Here is a 27095-nt window from a genome sequence, read left to right as displayed (position 1 = left end):
ATTTTCTTCTCTTTAATTGTCTTGTACAATGTTTCACTGTTGCATTAATCCTCATTTGAAATATTGTTGAGTGGGATACATGGGGTAATGGAAATCCATTTTCAAAGAATAAGGTCTATTTAAATTATTTTCATTATTCCCTATATCTATAATCTATAACCAATCTGAAATTGGTTTATGCCCTGGGATTCTGTGTGCGCTGCGCCTGAAATGCTCGTGGTCCATTGCCCTGTGGTGGTGAACTTCAAAAATATGATTCTGTTACTGTCTGCTTCAGTGGTGCTGAATCTCCAATCGCCGCTATTACAGCTGATTTGTTTCCTTAAACACAATCAGATATTTTGCTCTACTGACAAAGTCAATACAGATCAGAGGCTAAGTATTTCAGAATCGGATTGTTGTTGTTATTAAATTGGAGGTGATCGGAGGTGTTGCCGACTTCATCAAACACACCTTAGGTAGTGAGGTCACCACCACGTGCACCGCGCATTCTCACATCGAGAAGATTCAGCCGCCACAGTAACCACGCGCTCGAGCCACTCACTCCCTCAGCTCAAGAATACACCAACATTCCGAACTGACACGAGAGAGAATAGCTTTAGTGCGCTTGCTTGAATCAGTCTGGTTCCCAATCGCTCGACAATCCTAGTGTGAGTGACTGTGTGTAAATGTGTGTGTTAGCAGGCAACAGGCGGGTGGAGAGATCCGGGAGCCAGCTTGGATAGCGGAGAGCGCACACCACCAGCGCAGTCGAGACTAAAACGGAAATAACGAATTAACTACCAAAGGGATTGTCATTTCATAACATCCTATCAAACGTTAATGACACATCGTTAAAGGAGGCAAAACGAAAAACACAACAGAGATTGATTTATTATCCATAGTTTTCCGTTCCAGCGCGTGGAAAGATGAAGACTAAAAACCTGGAGCAAAGCTTGTCTGATTCCAGAGAATTGGATGGATCGTATGACCAGCTGACTGGTGGTGAGTGATGGGCTTTCGCAGCCCCGGCTTTATTAGACCGGTTAAAGATGCCGTATGACTAGAAAAACTGAAATAGTTGGTTAGCCAATATAGCTTAAAACTCTTGCCTATAAAATTGTTTGTGAAGGTTAAGATGCTTCACAATTCTCAAGTCATGCAAGACCTGTTGTAAATAGTGTTACATTAGATCATGTAGGCTATATCGTTTTAAAAAGCGAGCAGCCTATAGTAACCATGTCTTATCACACAATGTATGAATTTATATATGTCACATTGCATATTTTATTGCTAGTATTTGCGTGCATGTTGATGTGTGACGTCTGCAGCCTGATCACTGGAAACAGACTTCGATTTAGGATGTTTGAAAAGGTCATTAGAAGGTTGACATTTGCCTTCCTCAGTGCTCACAATTATTTTTATATAAAAATGCTTGCCCTACACTGGGTGCGAACTCGTGATGCTCGGAGCTGAAGCTGCTCAGCCACCTATGATTGCATGGCGATGGAATGTGTGCGAGGCGCGCAGTTTTGCTGACTTGGCTTTTCTAAAGGAGTCCATTGGCTGTCATGTTGAGATGCCCAAAGCACATCTGGATTAGAAACGTTGGTGCTGGCCTGAAGTCCTGGTGATATAGCCTAAAATTAAACGAGCCATATTGGTGAAAGTGTGTGTTTTCGAATCACACGATCCAACATGTATGTGCTTTCTCCTTTATAGAACTGTTTTGCTAAATAGTTTTGGACTGAAATATCTTTGATTCTACATTTAGTGTGCTGCACTAATCTTTTTGAGTTTCTAGTGTGATTGGTTTTTACCACGTGCCTTTGCTAATGTGTGTGTCCATCAGGATTTTAGAATGTCATGCAGATGGAGCTAAATGTCAAGACATTTTCAATGAAAAACAAATACCGAATTTGGTGTGTGTGTGTGTGTGTGTGTGTGTGTGTGTGTGTGTGTGTGTGTGTGTGTGTGTGTGTGTGTGTGTGTGTGTGTGTGTGTGTGTGTGTGTGCAGAATGTCAGTAAAACCAAATATGAATAATATACCGGAGCACAGCAGAGGAACTGCAGACAATAATATTATTGGTCCATAATTAATGGACTATATGTGAAAGTGTGTGTGTGCGTGCGCACATGCCTATTTGTAAGTCTGTGTGTGCATAGCGACCTTTCCAAACGCTGTTAGGTCAGTGTTGTTACTAGATATTGTTATTAAGATATGTAATTAGATGCGGTTTATGTGACGTTTGACAGAGTACCATGAAACACCATTTGTCTGTTTAGTGCTAATTGACAGAGTAAAACGATAGCATTGTGCCCAAACACATTGTTACTCTACAAGAGGCAAGCCTTGCACTGGCTGCCTGACGCACGCACACCTGCACACACATACGTTATCTTTGTAGAGTATAAGCTTTCATTCTTCCAGCCAAGCTCTTGGCATGATTAATATGATTTTTCCTCGATGCATGAGAGCTATTATTGTTGACTTGGCTGTATTGTGAACATGATGTGACATATTGAACATGTGACATCTACATTGACATATTGCATATACAGTACATTGATGTATTGACAACACAACTAGGCCTATCATAATGCACTGCAACACAGGGTCTATGCACATGTTTAACACCAGTCCCTAGATGGGCTTTTAGGAATTAGTAACTGAAAAATGGAACCTGTGGCCTCCGCATGCCACGCAACTGTGCTAGCCTGCTGAGCTAAAGCCTATAAGGACAGTGCTGGTAGACAGTAATGTGGTGTGTTTTAATGGTATGTGTTGAGACATGTTTTATGTATATCAGCTTTCTGTGGTAAAGCAATAGATGCAGATTAGCTACTGGTCTCCATACCTGAGTCTATTAAAGAAACAAACTCACTGTGTGTATGGTTGTGTTTTTCCTTGCCTGTATTATTTGCCTTTAAAGGTCAACTGCCCCTTAGAACCAACTTCTCTGGTTTTAAATGGCATCGAAATAAGCCAGAAACATTATTATTGTGTCAAAATTGACATCAACGTGTAAATAGGATCATTTTTGACATAAAGTCAGTCTGGTTTAAAACTGAGCTTTGTAAGTGAGTTCGTCACTACTTACTGAATGGTTTGCTATGGATTACTTACTTACCCACTTTTGCCAATGATGCTCAATTGCTCAGAGACAACATATTGTGGTAAACCCCAGCTGCCATGTGGGCATTTGTTGTCCAGTCTGCATATGGGTGCAACGTACACACGTTTCCCTCTGCAAATAGGAGTGAAAATGGGATTCCATAAAGTCGGTGCAAACTTCCAATGCATTTCAACAATATTGCCAGATGGCCAGGAATGGATTATATCCGACATCACTTCTGCTGCCTGTCAACTGTCAAACCACTGGTGTTGGTGAGTACGTTAGCTAAGTAGATAGCTGTTACTAGCTAGCTAGTAGCTATTTTTGGTTATACAACATTATTTGATAATGCTAGTGAGCCAGGCTAACTATATTATACCACAGATGAAAGGGGGATGATACTGTAGCTAGCTTAATGCATCAAGACGCACCTCCAACAATACTTAAAACGTCACATACATGTAATTCTGCCCTAAAACAATGCCAATTTCTCTCATCAGTGGCATATGGGCTTTTTAGGTGAGCGCTGTTTCCGCCCTGTGATAAGCGAGGCCCACTTTGTCAAAGGCAGGGACGACAAATTTTTATCTTGTCCATTCCAAGCGCGCCTCTCCAGGGTGCTGTTGGAGAAATGTATCGCTGCAGCGCTCCACCAACGTCAAAACATCATGTAGCAGAAAAAGCATATGGTAGAAAGAGTAGCATATGTGGCCTTTTCTATAGCCTACAGGCTGGAGATAAAATGTATGACAATATAATGAGATAGAAGCCTTTTACATCGGATTTCTCAGATCAAATGGCCTAACCTAATTGGTGCACAATCAAATAAAAAAATGTTAACAAACCACATATCATTAAACAGGACAGGCCAAAGTAAAATGGGCAATCAGGCTAATCACAGCTGCTGTCCAGGAGTTTATTCCCGTGGGCTAATTTGTCATGATCAGTGATTTCAAGTTTGTATCCTTACAATTTTTATGAGCTAATCACAGCGAAAATAAAATACTTCTGCATTCCCCACTGTGTGAACACATTGCAAATAGGCTCAGGATAACTCCTTCTGATAATGTTGGGTAACTGATATTCAGAGCTTTAATAGCCAAATTGATTACTCACAGGAATCAGGACTAATAAAGCGAATACAATGGCCTTTTTTTTACAAACAGTGGGCCTACCACATGGATGGGCATTCATAAAATTCCATTGCTGGCCGACATGGTAGGCTACATCCAAGTAAGCACGGGCTGACATCTTTCGGACGTCTTTTTTTGGTCATGTCCGGACTGGCAGTCTTTTTCTGGTGTTTTACAAATGGTAGACCTACCATGGGAATTCCTAAAATTATATTTCAGGCGACACTGTAGGCTATACCTCAGTAAGCATGGACTGACGCTGATGTCTTTTGGACATCTATTTTTGGTCTTGTCCGGACCGGTCTTCATTTCCACGTCCACGGATGTTGGTTTTTGGTCCGGTTCGGACGAAATCTGAAACAATCCATGATGTCTGTGTTTGGTTCAGTATTTTTCTATGTTTGGTTCAGTTTTTTTGTCTTGCCTAGGGTGGCACAAAGGCCAGGACCGGCCCTGGAGGAAGATGTGCATAGCTCACGTTAGCTTTTGTTAGCAAGGTATCTAGCTAACTGTAGCCCATTTCCATTTAGGGTCAATCCAGGGCAGGCACTTGGATACTAGCCTGCTAGTTAATCATAGGATACAGCCAGCTAGCTTTGAATAATGTTTAGAGCAAACTGGCTAGCTAATGTAAACTCTGACAAAGGTATATCTAACCCAGATTTGCAAGTTAGGTAGCTAGCTTGCCTGTTCTCATAAAAGTTGTACGTGTATTTTCTAGGGCAAAAGTAAATTAAGGATGGTACTTGTCTACTTGTACTCTACACACAACTTATTTTTATTTGCTAGGTAAGTGTATGCATGCTGTCTTCATAAGCACATCAATGTGATATTTACAGCATTAAATGTTTTGTCTTTGTAACACAACACAATCATCGATTTTTGTTGTTGATAAATGTATCTACACTCAAGCTGGCCGATGTTTGTGCAATTTTCACATATAGCCTACACCTGTTGTAGGGATATTAGCAGTTCTGGGATTTGTCTCATGGGAAAGCTCTAACAGCGAACATAAAGAGAGCTGAGATGAAACAACTAGACAGATAGAATATTGTGGTGTAGAACAGTTGAGCTGACTCAAAACAGGCATTCACCTCGCAGATGATACAATTTCCATGGTAACATGTATTTACATGACGTGATGAAATGTTGAAACTAAGTTGCAAGCTACTTTTGTAGCAAGGTCTTATGAAACACATTCCAGACACTGGCTGTTGCTATCTTGCCATTACTGATTTGACAGAGAAATATCAGCTAGATAGGATAGCCAGTCAAGAGGAGAGAAGTCCTCAACTTCAAACTTTGTTCTCTTCATAGCAAAGATAGCTTAGCTTACCTTGCTGTACTCACTACTGGACTTGTTTGTTGTGATTGAATGGCAAAAACACACTCAAGAAACACCCACATCAAACTACACCCCCAAGACAACTGTCGTTTGCTTTCAGTCATGGACACTAGCATTTCTTAATGAAAAAAGAGTGAATTTTTGGGAAGAAGGAATGGTGAATCCTTCTCTTAATGTGTGTGCGTAGTCTGTGTGTGTGTGTGTGTGTGTGTTTGTGTGTGTGATGTCTCTTGAGTATTGTATATGTGGCGGAAGAGCAGAATTATCGTATATAATGTTTCTATAATATTTTTTTTATTATATATATATTTTTTTACGTTTACCCCTTTTTCTCATCAATTTTGTGGTATCCAATTGACAGTTACAGTCTTGTCTCATTGCTGCAACTCCCGTACGGACTCGGGAGAGGCGATGGTCGAGAGCCACGCGTCCTCCGAAACACGACCCAACCAATCCACACTGCATCTTGACACAATGCCCGCTTAACCCGGAAGCCAGCCACACCAATGTGTGGGAGGAAACACTGTACACCTGGCGACCGTGTCAGCGTGCATGCGCCCGGCCCGCCACAGGAGTCGCTAGAGCGCGATAGGACAAGGACATACATACCGGCCAAACCCCCCCCGAACCCGGACGACGCAGGGCCAATTGAGCGCCACCCCATGGGTCTCCCAGTCGCAGCAGAGCCTGGACTCAAACCAGGATATCTAGTGGCACAGCTAGCAACTGCGATGCAGTGACCACTGCTCCACTCGGGAGGCCAATGTTTCTATAATTACCTCTCGTCTCTCAGCTAGTGCTCTTAAACACAAAGGGGAACGCTACCACACACGCACAAATGAACCCAAGCACGCAAACACAGTCATCACTGCTCCACTATACCATGTCAACAGTCTACCTGGCAGGCAATATTTGGTACATGGCGCTATTATTACGTCTTTTAGAATATCTTGGTCAGATTGAACTATGGTTGTAGAAGGAAATTGTAAAAATACATCTTTATATGACTTTATACCATGGCATTGTTGAATACTAATTTCTGATGGGCTTGAAGGGCATTCTAGAGATTGCATTATTTCCATATAAAGGACAGTATATTTATACACGGTAGAATTCAATGGCTATAGTTAATTTTTCCATGTTTTGTTTGAGCTGCTTTTGAAAGCAAAAAAATGAATTTAAACAGTATTGGTATTGTTGAATAAGATTTTCATAATAGCAAGATAGGTATGATGGTTTGGTTAGTTAAACTAGCAAGCTACTACTTGTTTGTAACGCTCGTCTTCCTCCTGTTCTGAGGAGGATTAGTAGGAAGGATCGGAGGACCAATGCGCAGCGTGGTAAGTTTCCATACTTTAATAAAGCAAATAGAAACACTGAACAAAAACAACAACGTGAACGAACGAAAACAGTCCCGTATGGTAACAATACAGACACAGGAACAATCACCCACAACCCACAACGACAAACAGGCTACCTAAATATGGCTCCCAATCAGAGACAACGACTGACACCTGCCTCTGATTGAGAACCATATTAGGCCAAACACATAGAAACAGAATAACATAGAAAAAGGAACATAGACTACCCACCCAGCTCACGCCCTGACCATACTAAAACAAAGACATAACAAAAGAACTAAGGTCAGAACGTGACATTGTTGAACACATTTTTCTGGCAAATGTGTTAAATTATAGCCATGGTATAAAAGGGATAACCAACTCGGGCTCTATACGTTCTCTGGAAAATAATACAACTCCGTGGAAGGTCAGTTCCTCTAGCGCCGGTATTCCCAAATTGCGGGGGTACGAGCAATGCCGTCAGGGGTACCGAGTTTGTTTTCCTCACCTGAGTAGCCTCGTTTCACTGCCCACATTTTTTTTAACCATCTAGTGTTCAGTGAAATAACAACACAATGTCAAATACAGGAAGCCTAGTCGAATAATTAACATCCAATCACATTAAACGTTACTCTCTCGCGGGAAACCTTCACTCTTGCACAGACATTTAAAATTGAAACGTGAGAATTTGAAAAATAAGCCATGGGATTTTTTGAGCGAGAATAAAGATGACTTTCAAGTACTAAGACATGTATGAAAGCAACAGATACCATTCAATAAAAAGAGGCTAGAAGTGTCTTATATGGTGAGCTAACGAAGTGGCTAGGACAGGCAAGCCCCATACTATTGTGGAGGACTTAATTATTCCTGCTGCCGCGAATATGGCTGGGGCAATGCTGGGCAATGAGGGAGAAAAAAAACTATACAGACAATGTCTTCATCAAACAACACTGTGTCACGACGCATCAGTGACATGGCAGCAGATGTTTTGAAACAATTACTGCTTCACATACAAGCCAGTGAATTATACGCGTTACAGCTGGATGAGTCAACGGACGTGGTGGGCCTGGCACAGCTCCTGGTTTATGTCCATAACGTTTATGGGGGCTCAATTAAGGAAGACATCCTCTTCTGCAAAGCACTGGAAACCAGGACAACACAAGAGTATATTTTTTACGTACTGGACAGCTTTGAGACATCAAATGGACTTTGGGGGTCAAGATGCGTTGGCATCTGTACTGATGGCACAAAAGCCATGACAGGGAGACACAGTGGAGGGATAATGCACGTGCAAGCAGTTGCTCCCAACGCCACTTGGGTGTACTGCAGCATCCACCGAGAGGCTCCTGCTGCCAAGGGAATGCCTGACAGCTTGAAAGACGTTTTGGACACTACAGTGAAAAAGGGGTAACTTTGTTAAAGCAAGGCCTCTGACCTCTCGTGCATTTTCTGCATTATGCAATGATATGGGCAGCGACCATGTAACGATTTTACAACACACAGAAGTGGTTATCAAGGGGCAAAGTATCGGCACGTTTTTCTAAAATTGAGAGACAAGCTTAAAGTTTTATTTACTGACCATCATTTTCACTTGTCTGACCGCTTGCATGATGACGAGTTTCTCACATGACTGGCCTATCTGGGTGACGTTTTTTTTCCGCCTGAATGATCGGAATCTAGGATTACACGGACTCTCTGCAACTATATTCAATGTGCGGGACAAAATTGAGGCTATGATTAAGAAGTTGGAGCTCTTTTCTGTCTACATTAAAAAGGACAACTCACGGGTCTTTCCATCATTGTATGATTTTTTTGTGTGCAAATGATCTCAAGCTTACGGACAATGTCAAATGTGATATAGTGAAGCACCCGAGTGTGCTGGGTGCGCAATTACGCAGGTACTTTCCCGAAATGGACGACACAAACAACAGGATTCGTTATCCCTTTCATGCCCTGTGTCACGTCCTGACCATAGTTCTTGTGTGTTTTGCTTGTTTAGTGTTGGTCAGGACGTGAGCTGGGTGGGCATTCTATGTTGTGTGTCTAGTTTGTCTGTTTCTGTGTTCAGCCTAATATGGTTCTCAATCAGAGGCAGCTGTCAATCATTGTCCCTGATTGAGAATCATATATAGGTGGCTTGTTTTGTGTTGGGGATTGCGGGTGGTTGTCTTCTGTCTTTGTGTTCTGCACCAGATAGGACTGTTTTCGGTTTTCACATTTCTTGTTTTGTTGTTTGTAGTGTTCTCATTATTCTTTATTAAATCATGTTGAACACTAGCCGCGCTGCGTTTTGGTCCTCTCCTTCATCCCAGGAAGAAAACCGTTACACCCTGCCTCCAGTCCACTTACCGATATCTGGACAAGAGAGCCTCATCGAAATTGCAACAAACGGTTCTGTGAACATTTCATTTAATCAGAATCCACTGACAGATTTCTGGAAATGGCTGCGCTCAGAGAATCCTTCCTTGGCAAATCGCTCTGTTAAGACACTGATGCCCTTTGCAACCATGTACCTATGTGAGAGTGGATTCTCGGCCCTCACTAGCATGAAAACTAAATACAGTCTGTGGTGAGTTATCCACAATTTTTGATGAACAAAAAATATTTTATTTGTAAGATGGCTTAATAAAGAGCAAAATTGATTATTATTATATTATTATTTGTGCCCTGGTCTTATATGAGCTCTTTGTCACTTTCCATGAGCCGGGTTGTGACAAAACTCACACAAATTTTTATGTTAAATAAATGTATCGTATAGTGTGTGTGTGTGTGTGTGGCAGGCTTACAATGATGGCAAAAAACAACATTTGAGAGTGCGCTGACCCTGGTGCTAGAGGGGGTACGCAGCTGGAGGTTGAATGTTTGAAGGCGTACGGGAATCACCGCTCTAGCACATCGTGGAACACACCTTTCACGCCATTTTGTTTTCTTCCATGGAATGCATAGCCCTTTGTTGATTATCCCTTTGGTAATCTGACCAGATAACACCCGGAATGTGACTTTCCCATGACTTCTTTACCTTGTTGTTATAGAGACCATGACAACAACGAGAAAATCAGTTCACAACTGTATGACAAATGTTTCTATAGGAAGGGGGTTCCACTCTTCCTTGTGTCCATCTACCTCTATTAAATTACTGGATAACCTGCAAATGTCACGTGCACCCCATTGCCCTCCTTTTTCCTCTCAATGGTGTATTAGAGCTTAAACCAGTACTCACACTCTCCTATCTTAATGCGTTTCAAGCCCATTACACACTCCCTGTGCCTATAACACATAGGCCCATCACACCCTAAAGGCTAACGAAGAGACATGCCTTGTGGAAAGACTAAAAAAGTTGCAAGCTGGTAGTATATACCACCTTCTTTGTATAGCATGTGTTTATGCATTGTTTTAGGAAAAGTGTGTACTTCATTTTATATGTGAGAAAGGAAGGGGTTTGGGGAAAAAGACAGTGTGTGTGGGGAAACTTGTTTGTCATGTAGTGTGTACCTCTGTATGAGTTATCTTGTTTGAGTGAGTGAGTGGGTGTGTGCAAGTTAAGTGAGTGTTCTTTACGCACATTAGTTGGGTGAGAGCATAAGTAGGATGTTGCTGACTACAGTGGATGGTGGGCAGTTTGCTTTCTCTGCCAGACACGAATATCCAATTAATTTGAGAGCTGGACTTGACCCTTCAACCCACCAACACACACATATGCATGCACGCACACACATGCTCAAACACAGACTGTTAGTCTCTTGATTCTCTTAATCTCCTTCCTCACACTTTGTTTGTGTGTGTGTGTGTGGCAGCCCCTCAGCAGTGGTCTGTTGAGCTAAATGCCACTTTCTTATATTTCATCATGTGAATTGTTTGCCCTTTGAGTCAGAGGTGTAGGCAGACATAGCCGTGTGGCTGGGGCTGAGTAAAAGTGACTGTGCCAACATTTTCCAGCAAAAATGCCCAGACATCAGTGTAGTCATGGTGCATGGAGAAGTGGGTACACTGTATTTTGCCAAACATTTTCCAAACTGCCTGCCTGGCGAATGAAAGGTGACTTGTGTGAAAAATTCTATGAGAAACAGATGTAGGCTACTTTGAATAACCTAAAATCATGGCAATGAGAAATACATCCACCATTATATTCAGAATTAAATAATAGGCCTAGCCCTTATGGCTGATATGTTAGACTAAGGGACCAGATTAACACGGACGTAAGAAATTGAACAGATTTCCGTGGTGGTGCGTTACATGAGAACGGGATACTCAAGGGGTTCCTACACTTTCCCAGCAGCTGAAGGCTTGGATGCCAGTTGCTGCTGATTTATCTCTGTATTGTGTGTTTTGCTACAGGAGATTTATGGGTTACAGAAAAAGGCCTAGGCTACATTCAGTTCCATACTCCATGGTTTCCACATATTTCTACCCTAACTTTTCTAGGCTGTAGTCTGATTTCTGTAGGCCGAGGCTATATCGTCTATAGGGGAAATAGTGATCGCTACCAGATCGAGTCAGCGCCCTGGCATAAACCTCATAGCCTGTCCGAGAAGCAAAATAAAGAGGCTAAACTGTAGAACTGTAGAGACGACATGGGAATAAATACACAATTCTCGTTGTGACTGTGAATATCAGGAGTCAGAGTATAGAGCGGAGTGCGGAGCTGTCCATTGCTGAAATCTTTGATATGATATTCACAGGCTCAGCCAGCGCCTGCCAAGCCGCATTACCTGCCCCTGGTACAGAATAATATAGGCATATGCCAATTATAAACTGGGTGGTTCGAGCCCTGAATCCTGATTGGCTGAAAGACGTGGAATATCAGACCGTATACAATGGGTATGACAAAACATAACTACATTGGTAACCAGTTTATAATAGCAATAAGGCACCTCAGGGGTTTGTGATATATGGCCAATATACCACGGCCAAGGGTATATTGGCCATATACCACACCCGCTCAGGCCTTATTGCTTAAATTTTTCACGTGATTTGTGTTTGTGTAGGCTACTTTGTGCATGATTTTTCTATTGTATTGCATAATTGATATGTCATATACTTCCACTAAACTACCTTGTTATGCATAAGTGGGTATTAAGAAGTGAGTATATACACCACTGCCTGACATATTTAAGTGAACATTTGCATCATCATCAAAATTTGCATCATTTAACACATAACACAAGATAAATATGACCAAAAAACAACCAATTTTCCCATTATTATTAAGTAGGCAGCGGAAGTGTGCAACTAGACAACCGCTTACAACAACTCCGCTGACAAAACAGGCCGACAGTCCAAGTCAGACAGTAAACAAACAATGAAATACACAACATGTGTATCACCTACATATTCAAAGAGAAAGAGAGAGAGAGATTATTCAGCAGCAGACAAGTGCAGTGATAAAATTGTACTGTCACGAATGGATGAAGTATCCAGTCCGTCATGTTGCGAGCTCATGAAATAATCATCATATTATCAGATCAGATCTATCACTCAAATGAGTGATCTAGAGTACAGGCACAGCAGGTGTATTCAGGACCATGGTAAGCGCATCGGCCGGACACCAGCTCAGCACTGGATTGGAATTTGTGCAAACAGCTTATCGCACTATTGCACAAAGAAGCAAAGAAGAATAGAAAGCCCTGTAAATGTTTTCATTAAGTCCAGAAGAGCACACTTTGTGCAATATGAAAACAGCCACACCCAATACAATACAAACATTTTAGGCCTATATCTTGAACTGTATGGTGGGTATGAAATTAATATCTCACTTTGAATAAGCAAACGCTACTGTATATCCAGGCATGAAATCATTACACATAATACCACAGCGAGTATGAATACAATAGCTCACTTGAATCAGCAAACATAAACCTGGCCTACCAAGGCAGGCATGAAAACATGAAATCATCATACATAGCCTTAAATTACGGTGGTAGCTCACTTTGAATCAAACACATACAGTGGTTCTTCCTTTCAAAGTTGCTTTGTACTGCAGCACAGCTTGCGGGCTGCCACATAATTATATGGCACGTTATTTAAGTGTCAGCCATTGTTGCCATTAATGCTAGTTAGTGCTAGTTGTACCACCAGAGCATATAATTGATTTTATTCAAACACATAGGGTGTGTCTATATAAGGAAAAATACATGTTTAAAAATTTTGACCAATTGATGGCTCAAAAGAACAGACAGCTTTCGGTCGCACAATTATTGTCTGGGACAGCCTTAGGGACAGAAGACAGGAGTGTCCCACATAGTAGAGAAGGCCCTACAGTACAGCAATAACTATAATAGAGACTTTGGTCCAGTGTTACCTTCTAGGTTGTTCCACAAAAATAGTGCCTTTTTGATATTTTAAGTAGAAAATTGTGTACCAATATTGAATTTTAAAGCCTGTCATAATACATGAATTACCATTTTAATATATACCACATGGAGAATTCAAGAAATCCGCTTTTTGTATATGAATAAAGGCTCGCTAAAGTGCCAAAATTCAATATTTTGACATGTCCCTCCAAACCTGTGTCACTTCTAGGAAGATTTTAACCCTCTTAATCCCCAAATGTTTCAAAATGTCACCATCATTGTAAAGCCCTAGGGCTGGGCGACATGGTTCTAAATGTGCTTTATGAGCAGTGCATAACACTAGGGTAGCAACACATACAGTGCCTTCAGAAAGTATTCAAAACCCTAGACTTATTCCACATTTTGTTGTGTTACAGCCTTAAAACAAAAATTCTCAGCCATCTACACACAATACCTCATAAATGACAAAGTGAAAACACGTTTTTAGAGATTTGAAAATGAAATACAGAAATATATCTAATTTACATAAGTTTCACACCACTGAGTCAATACATGTTAGAACCACCATTGGCAGTGAGGTTTTCTGTGGGGTTTCTATGAGCTTTGCACACCTGGATTGTACAATAATTACACATTATTGTTTAAAAAAATCTTCAAGCTCTGTCAAGTTGGTTGTTGATCATTGCTAGACAGCCATTTAAGTTTTTCCCTAGATTTTCAAGACGATTTTCAAGTCAAAACTGTAACTCGGCCACTCAGGAACAATCAATGTCATCTTGGTAAGCAACTCCAGTGTATATTTGGACTTGTGTTTTAGGATATTGTCATGTTGAAAGGTGAATATAGTGGGCACTTTGAATACAGTGTTGGAAAGCAGACTGAACTATGTTTTCCTCTAGGATATTGTCTGTGTTGAGCTCTAGTGAGATTTGGATTAACCCCAAACATAAAACAAAATGGCACTGTATGAACAAACTAGGATAAAGATGATCATGAGCACTCACTTCAACTTAGCTAACATTTTCCCATCCTAATTGTTACCAAATATCAAAAAGGAGATTCAGTGGAAAAAGAAATCTGGAATAACTCAAGGGTGTGAATACTTCCTGAAGGCACTGTATATTCTAAGTGTTTTTAATGGGTCTTTCTCAATTCTGATTGTTTAATATTGTTCAGTCATTTATACTGTTTAATTGAACTTCAACCAAAAGTTTGAATATAGTGGGCGCGTTGAATACAGTGTTGTTTGTTTGACATGTAAGATTATTATGACAGGCTGGGTACCAAAGTGTTGGTCAGTGTTTCCAAGTGGACCCTAATTAGATGTTATATTAAACGTTTTATCTTACCTAATTGTCACGCCCTGGCCATAGAGAGGCTTTTATTCTCTATTTTGGTTAGGCCATGGTGTGACTAGGGTGTGCATTCTAGTTTCTTTATTTCTATGTTTTCTATTTCTTTGTGTTTGGCCGGGTGCGGTTCTCAATCAGAGGCAGGTGTCTATCGTTGTCTCTGATTGAGAACCTTACTTAGGTATCCCTTTTCTCCACCTGTCTTTGTGGGAAGTTGACTTTGTTTAGGGCACATAGCCTTTAGCTTCACGGTTTGTTTTTGTAGTGTTTTTTGTTTTGTTCGGCGTCATTGTTATTAAATAAAAGAAAATGTACACTCGCCACGCTGCACCTTGGTCCTCTTCCTTTAACGGCCGTGACACTAATGTAGCTTTGATGTAGCTAAAATATTCACGCTTCGCCTATTCCTCTCTGATTTAGTATATACTGTTGCGTAAACAACATGCCGATCTAAGCTTACACCAGTACTAGTATCATGCTGAATTAGCTAACTACGTTTGCTCTAAGTAAATGTAAATGTTGACTCCCAGAAGTTTAAAAAGGAACAAAAAGGAACAATTTAAACCACTACTTTTTTGGGGGGTCGAACCGGTTCAGGACTCTATTTTGTGGGTCGTAACAGTAACCCTGATATCACACACTCACAAACTGAAATCATAATATAATATGTGTACATATTGTACAATCAATTAGTGAGTGCCTCAAATATCTTTTTTTTTTTTTTTAGATATCCACTGTACACATCAATCAGTACAAATTGGTTCCTGTTTCAGTCATGTTTGTGTGTGTGTGTTGAAGTGTCTGAGTGTGTAGGGCCCTGTGAGTGTGCATAGAGACGGTGCAAAAATAAAGTACAAGGGTCAACTCAGATAGTCTGTGTAGCTATTTAGCAGTCTTATGTCTTGGGGATAGAAGCTGTTCAGGACCGTGTTGGTGTCAGACTTGATGAACCGGTACCGCTTGCCGTGCGGAAGCAGAGGGAACAGTCTATGGCTTGGGTAGCTGGAGTATTTAATGACTTTCCGGGGAGCTCAGCCCCAGTGATGTACTGAGACGTACGCACTACCTTCTGCAGCGCATTGCGGTCAGAGGCCGAGCAATTTTTATACCAGGCAGTGATGCACCCAGTCAGGATGCTCTCGATGGTGCAGCTGTATAACTTTTTGAGAATCTGAGGACTCATGCCAAATCTTTTCAGTCTCCTGAGCGGGAATAGGCATTGTCAAGCCCTCTTCAACACTTTCTTGGTGTGTTTGGACCATGATAGTTTGTTGGTGATGTGGACACCAAGGAACGTGAAGCTCTCAACTTGTTCCACTACAGCCCCGTCGATGAGAATGGGGGCGTGTTCGATCCTCCTTTTTTTGTAGTCGACAATGCGATTGAGGGCGGTGCTATTGCCATACCAAGCATTGATGCTGCCGGTCAAGATGCTCTCATTGGTACAGCTGTAGAACTTTTTGAGGATTTGAGGGCCCGTGCCAAAGCCTTTTATCCTCTGTCACGGCTTCTTCACGGCAGGGCGCGTGTGTGTGGACTAGAGGTTGACATGAGTGAAGTTCTTGAGTCAACTCCGGGACAGGATCAACAGTCTACAGGAATGGGCAGTATAGGAATAGTTATTTTGCTGGAAATATGTAATGTGTGGAGTATTAAAAAAACAATGTGTAGGCTAGGCCTAATATCATAAAAAAATAAAAAGGACATTTCCCCCCTCCTGTTGGCTCACTCGCGCCTTGCTCCAGTTGTTGCCGGTCATTAGGCTGATGCTAACCTATGTCAGTAGGCTAAATGATGACGCCTTCAAGGAATTGCAGTATCTTGTTGCAGCCTAACAAACATTAACATTAGAGCCAAGGAAAGAGCAATGTTTTAGCTAAATTTGATGGATTGATGGAGTTCTCTTTGACAAGGAAGGAACAGAGTACACTTGTAAAAAAAAAAATGCTGCAATTGAATCAAATAGGCTACCTACCGGAGAGCGGGACAAGGAGGCCTGAAGCAGCATAGGTGCTCTACTCCTAACAACTTTACCCACAAGCCCGATTGTTTGTGTATTTAACTAAACCATACAATCTGAGGTGAAGAGTGAAATAAAAATTGATTGACTTATGCAGTACTGCCGCTCAGATTTTTTTTTTCTGTTCATGTTGTACATTTTTACGTGTTGTAAATGTTCATTTGTGCGCTGTGCTCAGCTGTAGGCTACAGATTTATGCCGGTGCTGTGCTGAGCATACCATCCTGCTGGGGTCTCTGTCCTCGAATCTACAGCCTTAATCGATCTACGTTTAGGTCATTTAGAATACGCTCTTATCCAGAGGCCTACAGTCAGTGCATTTAACTAAAATATACACTCCCGTGTCAACCTCTTTTGTGGACCTTATTTGAACACCGAGGAACATGAAGCTCTTGACTCGCTTCACTGCAGCCCCCCATTTCCTGTAGTCCACTATCAGTTCCTTGGTCTTACTGACGTTGAGGGAGAGGCTGTTGTTCCAGCACCACACTGTCATCTCCCTGTAGGCTGTCTCATCGTTGCCGGTGATCAGGCCTACCACGTCGTGTCGTCAGCAAACTTGATGATGGTGTTGGAGTCGTGCATGAACAGGGAGAACAGGAGGGGACTAAGCACACACACTTGTGGGCCCCCCGTGTTGAGGGTCAGCATGGCGGAGGAGCTGTTGCCCCGTCAGGAAGTCCAGGATCTAGTTGCAGAGGGAGGTGTTCAGTCCCAGGGTCCTAAGCTTGGTGACAAGCTTGGAGGGGACAATGGTGTTGAACTGTAGGGACAATGGTGTTGAGCTCTAGTCAATGAACAACATTCTCACATAGGTATTCCTCTTATCTAGGTGGGTGAGGGAAGTGTAGAGTGCATTTGAGATTGCGTTGTCTATGGATCTGTTGGGGCGATATGCAAATTAGAGTGGTTCTAGGGTGTCTGGGATGATGGAGTTGATGTGTGCCATAACCAGCATCTCAAGCACTTCAAGATTACAGATGTGATTGCTACAGGGCGGTAGTCTTTGTGTAATGAAACCTTTGTTTTCTTGGGAACTGAAAAGGTCTTAAAACATGGGGATTACAGACTGGCACAAGGAGAGGTTGAAAATTACCGCACCCTGGAATACCGTCAGGCCCCGTGGCCTTGGAGAGCGAGAACACCCATTCCTCTGGGTTGGTGGCGGCCCCTCACACCCGGTACAATGTTGTTATTGTCGAAGCGTGTGAGTTTGTCTGGTAGAGCGGCATCGTTGGGCAGATCGCGGCTGGGTCTTCCTTTGTAATCCGTAATGAACTGTAGCCCCTGCCACATGCGGCGGGCATCAGAACCTGTGTTATATGATTCCACCTATAGTTCTTCTATTAGAAATACTTCAATCATAGTCCACAGTTGCTGAGACCCGATAGTAAGGCGTCCCATTGTGACATAGCTACGCGCCTCTGAGACTACCATCTGCGGGGGGGGGGACACACACAGCCCGAACGTGCACTTCCCCACAATTTACAACCAATGCGTCCTCTATTAATTTGAATGTGTTGACAGTTGGAGCAATTGCTTGAGCTGCGCTGAGAATTCGAAAAGTATGAAAGTCAACGGTCCAATATTCTAGAACACTGCTGTGCGTACGTGTACACATGTTTGGTACTCTGATAGACCCTTAATGGGTTAACAAACCAAACATTGAAATGCCGTTATACAATGTAAAGTAAAAACCCAAAGTCTGTGCATCAATACCGGTATATTGTAAAATATTGTATACCGCCAAGCCCTATAAAGCCCTAGTTATCTTGTTATGGCTGCAGCCCGACGCCGGTACACTTATGACAACAGTCACTTCAAGTGCAGGGCGCGAAATTCAAAAGTAATTTTTTTTAAATATTTAACTTTCACACATTAACAAGTCCAAGACACCAGATGAAAGGTGCACATCTTGTGAATCAAGCCAACATGTCCGATTTTTTAAATGTTTTACAGTGAAGACACAATATGTAAATCTATTAGCTAACCACGTTAGCAAAAGACACCACTATTCTTACTCCATCAGTTTTTGACTCCATCAGTAGCCATCACAAATTCGGTCAAATAAAGATATAAATAGCCACTAACCAAGAAACAACCTCATCAGATGACAGTCTGATAACATATTTATTGTATAGCATATGTTTAGTTCGAAAAATTTGCATATTTCAGGTATAAATCATAGTTTACATTTCAGCTACAATCAGAAATTGCACCGAAAGCAGCCATAATATTTACAGACACCAACGTCAAATACCTAATTACTCATCATAAAACATTTCTGAAAAATACATAGTGTACAGTAAATGAAAGACAGGCATTGTCACACCCTGGCCTTAGTATTCTTTGTTTTCTTTATTATTTTAGTTAGGTCAGGGTGTGACATGGGGAATGTTTGTGTTTTGTTGGTTTTGGGTGATTATATGGTAAAGGGGGTGTTGGGTGTATTGTATGGGTTTGTGTGTAGTGCATGTGTCTAGTGTTGTCTATGTATGTTTAGTTGTCTAGGAGAGTCTATGGTTACCTGAATGAGTTCCCAATTAGAGACAGCTGATTTCGGTTGTCTCTGATTGGGAGCCTTATTTAGGGTAGCCATAGGCTCTCATTGGTTGTGAGTAATTGTCTATGTAGAACGTTTGTAGCCTGTGTGTGTATGTGCACAACGTTTGTAGCTTCACGGTCGTTTTCTTGTTTTGTTTAGTGTTTAAGTGTTTTTGTTTCGTTCTCCTTCTTCTTAAATAAAAGAAGATGGCTTATTTTCCAACTGCTGCGTTTTGGTCCGTCAATCCCCCACACGATCGTGACAGAATTACCCACCATAGGACCAAGCGGCATGGAAAGCGGCAACAGGACCTACCTACACAGGATTCATGGACATGGGAGGAGATACTGGATGGTAAGGGGCCGTGGGCTCAACCGGGAGAATATCGCCTTCCTCGTGAAGAGCTGGAGGCAGCTAAAGCCGAGAGGAGGCGATATGAGGAGGCAGCACGGAGACAAGGCTGGAGACCCGTGAGTACAACCCAAAAATTTCTTGGGGGGGGGCCTTAAAGGGAGTGTGGCGAAGTCAGGTAGGAAACCTGCGCCTACTCCCTGTACTTACCGTGGAGAGCGGGAGTACGGGCAGACACCGTGTTACGCAGTAGAGCGCACGGTGTCTCCTGTACGCGTGCATAGCCCGGTTCGGTACATTTCAGCTCCACGTATCGGCCGGGCTAGACTGAGCGTTGAGCCGTATGTCATGAAGCCGGCCCAACGCATCTGGTCACCAGTGCGTCTCCTCGGGCCGGCGTACATGGCACCAGCCTTACGCATGGTGTCCCCGGTTCGCCTACATAGGCCGGTGCGGGTTATTCCACCTCCCCGCACTGGTCAGGCGACGGGGAGCATACAACCAGGTAAGGTTGGGCAGGCTCGGCGTTCAAGGGAGCCAGTACGCCTGCACGGTCCGGTATTTCCGGCGCCACCTCCCCGCCCCAACCCAGTACCACCAGTGCCTCCTCCACGCACTAGCTATATGGTGCGTGTCTCCAGCCCTTTACCACCAGTGTCTAAACCACGCACCAAGCCTCCTGTGTGTCCCCAGATTCCTGTGCGTCCTGTTGCTGCTCCCCGCACTAGCCCTGAGATGCGTGTCCCCAGCCCGGTGCCACCAGTCCCGGCACCACGCACCAGGCCTACAGTGCGCCTCAGCCGGCAGGAGTCTGCCGTCTGCACAGCAATGACTGAACTGTCCGTCTGCCAAGCGCCATCTGAGCCATCCGTCTCCCCAGCGCCATCTGAGCCATCCGTCTCCCCAGCGCCATCTGAGCCATCCGTCTGCAATGAGCCTGCAAAGCTGCCCGTCTGCCATGAGCCTGCAAAGCCGCCCGTCTGCCATGAGCCCACTGAGCCGTCCGCCAGACAGGAGCCGCTAGAGCTGCCAGCCAGACAGGAGCCGCTAGAGCCGTCCGTCAGACAGGATCTGCCAGAGCCGCCAACCAGACAGGATCTGCCAGAGCCGCCAACCAGACAGGATCTGCCAGAGCCGCCAATCAGACAGGAGCAGCCAGATCAGTCAGCCGGCCATGAGCAGCCAGATCCGTCAGCCAGCCATGAGCAGCCAGATCCGTCAGCTAGCCATGAGCAGCCAGATCCGTCAGCTAGCCATGAGCAGCCAGATCCGTCAGCTAGCCATGAGCAGCCAGATCCGTCAGCTAGCCATGAGCAGCCAGATCCGTCAGCTAGCCATGAGCAGCCAGATCCGTCAGCTAGCCATGAGCAGCCAGATCCGTCAGTTAGCCATGAGCAGCCAGATCCGTCAGCTAGCCATGAGCAGCCAGATCCGTCAGCTAGCCATGAGCAGCCAGATCCGTCAGCTAGCCATGAGCAGCCAGATCCGTCAGCTAGCCATGAGCAGCCAGATCCGTCAGCCAGCCATGAGCAGCCAGATCCGTCAGCCAGCCATGAGCAGCCAGATCCGTCAGCCAGCCATGAGCAGCCAGATCCGTCAGCCAGCCATGAGCAGCCAGATCCGTCAGCCAGCCATGAGCAGCCAGATCCGTCAGCCAGCCATGAGCAGCCAGATCTGTCAGCCAGCCATGGGCCGTCCCTCAGTCCGGAGCTGCAGTCCCTCAGTCCGGAGCTGCCATTCCTCAGTCCGGAGCTGCCATTCCTCAGTCCGGAGCTGCCCCTTACCCTGGTGCTGCCCCTTACCCTGGTGCTGCCCCTTACCCTGGTGCTGCCCCTTACCCTGGTGCTGCCCCTTACCCTGGTGCTGCCCCTTACCCTGGTGCTGCCCCTTACCCTGGTGCTGCCCCTTACCCTGGTGCTGCCCCTGATCCTGGTACTGCCCCTGATCCTGGTACTGCCCCTGACCCTGGTACTGCCTCTGACCCTGGTACTGCCCCTTACCCTGGTACTGCCCCTTAGTCCGGAGCTGCCCCTTAATGCAATGGGGTTAATGTGGAGGGGGGTCATTTGGAAGCCTAGGAGGTGGTTGGGGACTGTGGTGACGTGGGGACCACGACCGGAGCCGGAGCCGCCACCGTGGATGGAAGCCCACCCAGACCCTCCCCTAGACTGTGTAATGGTGCGCCCGGAGTTCGCACCTTAAGGGGGGGGTTATGTCACACCCTGGCCTTAGTATTCTTTGTTTTCTTTATTATTTTAGTTAGGTCAGGGTGTGACATGGGGAATGTTTGTGTTTTGTTGGTTTTGGGTGATTATATGGTAAAGGGGGTGTTGGGTGTATTGTATGGGTTTGTGTGTAGTGCATGTGTCTAGTGTTGTCTATGTATGTTTAGTTGTCTAGGAGAGTCTATGGTTACCTGAATGAGTTCCCAATTAGAGACAGCTGATTTCGGTTGTCTCTGATTGGGAGCCTTATTTAGGGTAGCCATAGGCTCTCATTGGTTGTGAGTAATTGTCTATGTAGAACGTTTGTAGCCTGTGTGTGTATGTGCACAACGTTTGTAGCTTCACGGTCGTTTTCTTGTTTTGTTTAGTGTTTAAGTGTTTTTGTTTCGTTCTCCTTCTTCTTAAATAAAAGAAGATGGCTTATTTTCCAACTGCTGCGTTTTGGTCCGTCAATCCCCCACACGATCGTGACAGGCATCTTGTGATGCCAGAGAATATTTCCGATTTATTAAGTGTTTTACAGCGAAAACAAAATGTAGCGTTATATTAGCTTAGCTTAGCACAATAGAAACACTTGGGCGCCGGCGACTACGACAGATATATGAAATAACATCATAAATTGGGTCTTACTTTTGCTGATCTTTCATCAGAATGTTGAACAAGGTGTTCTTTGTCCAAATGAGTCGTTGTTCGGATTCAGAATGGCAACTTTCCTTCTCCATTTAGCAAGCGCGCTAGCCGGGTTGCACGGATCTCTCCATGTAAACAAACGGAAGAGAACGGAACACTGTAAAACTCCCGAAAATTTTTAGATAATCTGATGAATTTATATTGAAAAAACATACGTTACGATGATATGGTGACATGTATCAAATAAAATCAAAGCCGGAAATAATATTCGCCTATAACGTCAGCAAAACAACAGGCAATCCCACAGTCCAAAGTGCGTTCTTCAGAGTACCGGAAATTGGGTACACGTCATTCCAAGAGGGTTTATTCCATCCCAGATCGAGATAATCAACTCCTTTCTTCTCTCACATCCTTCTTGACACCCAGAGGAAGGTGTATGAAGTGTACGTAGACTCGTACGTTCATTGCCCATGTATAGGCATGAAGTTGAACAGAGCATGAATTTCAGACTTTGAACTTCCGGGTCAGGAAAAGTGCTGCAGAATGAGTTCTGTTTCACTCAGAGAAATAATTCAAACGGTTTTAGAAACTAGAGAGTGTTTTCTATCCAATATTAATAATAATATGCATATTGTACGAGCAAGAATTGAGTACGACGCCGTTTGAAATGGACACATTTTATCAGGCTACTCAATACGCCCCCTGCAGCCATAACAGGTTATGTTGTTGCTTTGACAGTCATTTCTGAAGATAATATCTGTTCAAAATGTGTGTGACCATTCAAATTTGATTTGATTTTAAAGGGATAATTTGGGATTTGGTGATTTTGGGTAATTTCCTACTTACCCAGAGTCAGACAAAGTCTTGGACACCATTCGTATGTCCTTGCATGCAGTTTGAAGGAAGTTGTATGTAACATATTGTTAGCTTAGTGTAATTGCTGAAAGTCAATTGGTGTGTACTTGCCACCTCCTCTCAAAAGAAGAGCAATAAACCTTCTATCTACTCCAAAGCTTTGTGGCTAGCACTTTGTACACTAAGTATTATTTACAAGTATATCTAAAATTATAATGTTCTGATTATGGTTATTTTGAAAGCATTTATTTTGCCATTTTTTAATCCGAACTACGCGCTTTATTCATTCGCTGAGACAGTGGGCACAAGGTTAGGTTGTGCTGGAGTGTAAACATAGTTGGCCAGCTGAGACAGATTTGACCGAGTTCGCTAGATATCAAGTAAGCAAAGTGTGGGAAGAGTACATCAACAGACTGCCATTGCTCATCCAAAGCAATATTTTTACCTTGCAACCGTGACTGAAGATTGTTGTCACTGCTGGAAGTATTTAAGATATTAGTTAGCTTATGTTAGAAAGTAGCTAGCTCACGTAGTTAGACAGAGTTAGACAGCGGGCTGCCGACCACGCACTTCACGCGAGAGTTCCTACCACGAAATCTACCACTGTATACACAGCGGGAATATGGTGCGGTTTGGACAAAAATTGGATTCAGATGTAAATTTGATAGCGAGGGACACATTTCACATTATGTCTGGTAAGTACAGTTCCTAGAGATTATAAATAAGCCTTTGTGGACAGGAAAGTTTTGGGGGGTGAAGCCTGCTATATTGTGGTATGGTTATTTTCTGTTGCCACCCACCAGATCAATGCACAAGCCCAACCAATACACAGTGTTGTCTGTCAGGACCCGGTGCGAGAAACAGTCACTAATAATCGTCAGAACCCAGAAGATGAGGCAGACACAGCAGTACTAGAGATGGTGGTTTAATAAAAGAACAAAATATTCAGGCAAAGAAACTAAATCCACAATGTCCAAACATAAAGCCAAGAGGCACAAAAAGGAAATCCTCCAAAATACAAAAGAAACTCCACAAAGTGGTAAAAAACAGCAGGGAAAAAACAAACCTCAAAAGACTACTCAAATAATACACAAGAACTAAACCAGAGAACCTCTGGAAAATCCAACAAGAGAAATATCTGTATAAAACAAGGCTTGGGCTGGGTGCTAACTTACAAACACTGAGCAAGGAACTGAGGAACACACAGGGTTTAAATACTAACAAGGGAATGACCTACAGGTGCAAACAATAATTAGAGCAAGAAAAACAAAAGGTACAAAAAAGGTGCAATGGGGACATCTAGTGACCAAAACCCGAACAGTCTTGGCCAAAACCTGACAGTTGTCCAAAAGCAGTGGGCATTCTATACACGTCAGAACAAAGACTGGGAATAAGTGTGAAGTTGATCTAACATTATCTGATTGATTGATTGATTGAATAGCAGCTGTTCTCATGATAAAATGTAAAAGGACTGTCAATTTTCTTGTGGATAGGCTGTCCATGTCATGTAGTGTGTGTCACACAAAACTATTTGGATACAGTTTCTGTTGCAGATTCAAGTTGTAAGTTACACCATCTCATGCAAATTTGCTGATAAAAGAAGCAACTCAAACGCAATTGAAATTGCTTGCAGCATCCAATCCTGTCATACAACACATCTTGGTCCACAAATTGTTATTTTATCTAATGGCACAAATCTGTCTATATAAGGTGTCACAGTTGACAGTGCATGTCAGAGCAAAAATCAAGCCAGGAGGTCGAAGGAATTGTCGGTAGAGTTCCAAGACAGGATTGTGTCGAGGCACAGATCTGGGGAAGGGTACTAAAACATTTCTGCAAGAAAACAGTGGCATCCATCATTCTTAAATGGAACCAGTTTGGAACCACCAAGACACTTCCTGGAGCTGGCCACCTGGCCAAACTGAGCAATCATGGGAGAACGTCCTTGGTGTGGGCGGTGACCAAGAACCCAATGGTCATTCTGACAGAGCTCCGGAGTTCCTCTGTGGAGATGGGAGAACCTCCCAGAAGGACAACCATCTCTACAGCACTCCATAAATCAGGCCTTTATGGTAGAGTGACCAGATGGAAGCCACTCCTCGGTAAAAGGCGCATGACAGCCCGCTTGGAGTTTGCCAAAAGGCACCTAAAGGACTCTCCTACCATAAGAAACAATATTTTCTCTGGTCTAATGAAACCAAGATTGAACTCTTTGGCCTGAATGCCAAGCGTTATGTCTGGATGAAACCTGGCACCATCCCTACGTTGAAGCATGGTGGTGGCAGCATCATGCTGTGGGGATGTTTTTCAGTGACAGGGACTGGGAGACTACTCAGGATCAAGGGAAAGATGAAAGCAAAGTACAGAGAGATCCTTGATGAAAACCTGTTCCAGAGTGCTCAAGACCTCAGACTGGTGCAAAGATTCACCTTCCAACAGGACAACAACCCTAAGCACACAGCCAAGACAACGAAGGAGTTGCTTCAGGACAAGTCTCTGAATGTCCTTGAGTGGCCCAGCCAGAGCCCAGACTTGAACCCGATACAACATCTCTGGAGCTGACGCTCCCCATCCAACCAGACAGAGCTTGAGAGGATCTGCAGAGAAGAATGGGAGAAACTGCCCAAATACAGGTGTGCCAGGCTTGTAGCGTCATACCCTAGAAGACTCGAGGCTGTAATTGCTGCCAAAGGTGATTCAAAAAAGTGCTGAGTAAAGGTTCTGAATACTTATATAAATGTGATATTTCTGTTTTTTACATTTCTAAATACCTGTTTTTGCTTTGTCATTATGGGATATTGTGTGTAGATTGATTAGGGGGGAAAACAATGTAATGAATTTTAGAGTAAGGCTGTAACGTAACAAAATGTGGGAAAAGTCAAAGTGTCTGAATACTTTCAGAATGCACTGTATGGCCTTCAAGCTTGTTCACATAAAGGTTAATAGTCGATGCTGACAATGTCTTATGTTTTTTCAACATACAACCTTTGTCTTCCAGCTAGACTGTATTGAATTAGTTGATTAGTCTCAATTTACTCTGCCATGCCATTTACCGCTGTTGAAAAATAGGACTGAAGAGGAAATTGGTGGCTCTGGCCAAACACAAAGACCTTATGCCTTGAGTGAAGAGTATATGCATTCATCTGTGGTGGAGTTGTAGCTCATGTGGAGGAGATGGAAGTAAATACATAAATCTATAGTGTAACTGTAGAAAAACATCCCCACCCATGTCTCACTCCCCTCAGTTGGTCTCAGACCACGTTGAAGTGTTTGTGACAGGTATAGGGACATAAATCTGCCCTGTCTATCAGGAGCCAACAACCGACTCACCCTGAGAATCCCCACTCTTTCACCACTTAATTTCCCAGAACAGTGTGCAGATATCCGCAATGCTTGTCTGTTGAACTCATGCCTGTTTGTGATCGAATGTAATTTTCTGGCGTTCAAGTCAATGCTCCATCAGACCTGTTGGGTCCATCGCTGGTAAGAGGACGGAGTGGAATGCCACTGTTACCAGGGAGTGCTAACAGAGGACCAGCAGAGGAAGAAGAGGTGGCTACAGGAAGATTCACCAACCTACAAAGCACTATATTCTCTGGTCATGGACAAACACCTGCAGAAGGATCTTGATCAGATGGCACTGTTCAAGCACACATGTGTGTTCCTCATTGAATTAGCATGTATATCAAATGAAACACACATATGACCTTTCCTTTTCACTGATGAGAAATGCTTTCTTAGAATCCTATTATTATTGCGCTCTGATTTGTGTGTGTTCAAAAGCAAAATACTTAATGTATTTTTGGCATCAGTCATATTGGCATGGCAATTCAATCATTGGCCTGTCCAGACAGATCTAGTCTAACAAAAGGATAGGTAATTCCCCCTCCAGGATAGTTTGGTTGGCTTGGGCT

The 27095-nt window shown here is 43.4% G+C and overlaps 1 protein-coding gene across 2 annotated transcripts in view; it reads left to right on the top strand.

The window, feature by feature from the left end:
* The first annotated feature begins 482 nt into the window (after positions 1-482).
* The window catches only part of LOC129853655 (Kv channel-interacting protein 2), a 196816-nt gene continuing 170203 nt past the window's right edge, over positions 483-27095 (top strand). The window contains exon 1 of one of the 2 annotated variants that reach the window (XM_055919954.1): positions 483-984. In XM_055919954.1, the coding sequence (XP_055775929.1) occupies positions 909-984 (76 nt within the window). In that variant the 5' untranslated portion in view covers positions 483-908. The remainder of the gene's footprint in view (positions 985-27095) is intronic. The other variant, XM_055919982.1, reaches the window with a different exon arrangement.

This window comes from Salvelinus fontinalis, chromosome 1, assembly GCF_029448725.1.
Source record: "Salvelinus fontinalis isolate EN_2023a chromosome 1, ASM2944872v1, whole genome shotgun sequence".
Lineage (NCBI taxonomy): Eukaryota > Metazoa > Chordata > Actinopteri > Salmoniformes > Salmonidae > Salvelinus > Salvelinus fontinalis.
The sequence above is the reverse complement of the archived record's forward strand: the minus strand, read 5'-3'. Positions and strand labels throughout refer to the sequence as shown.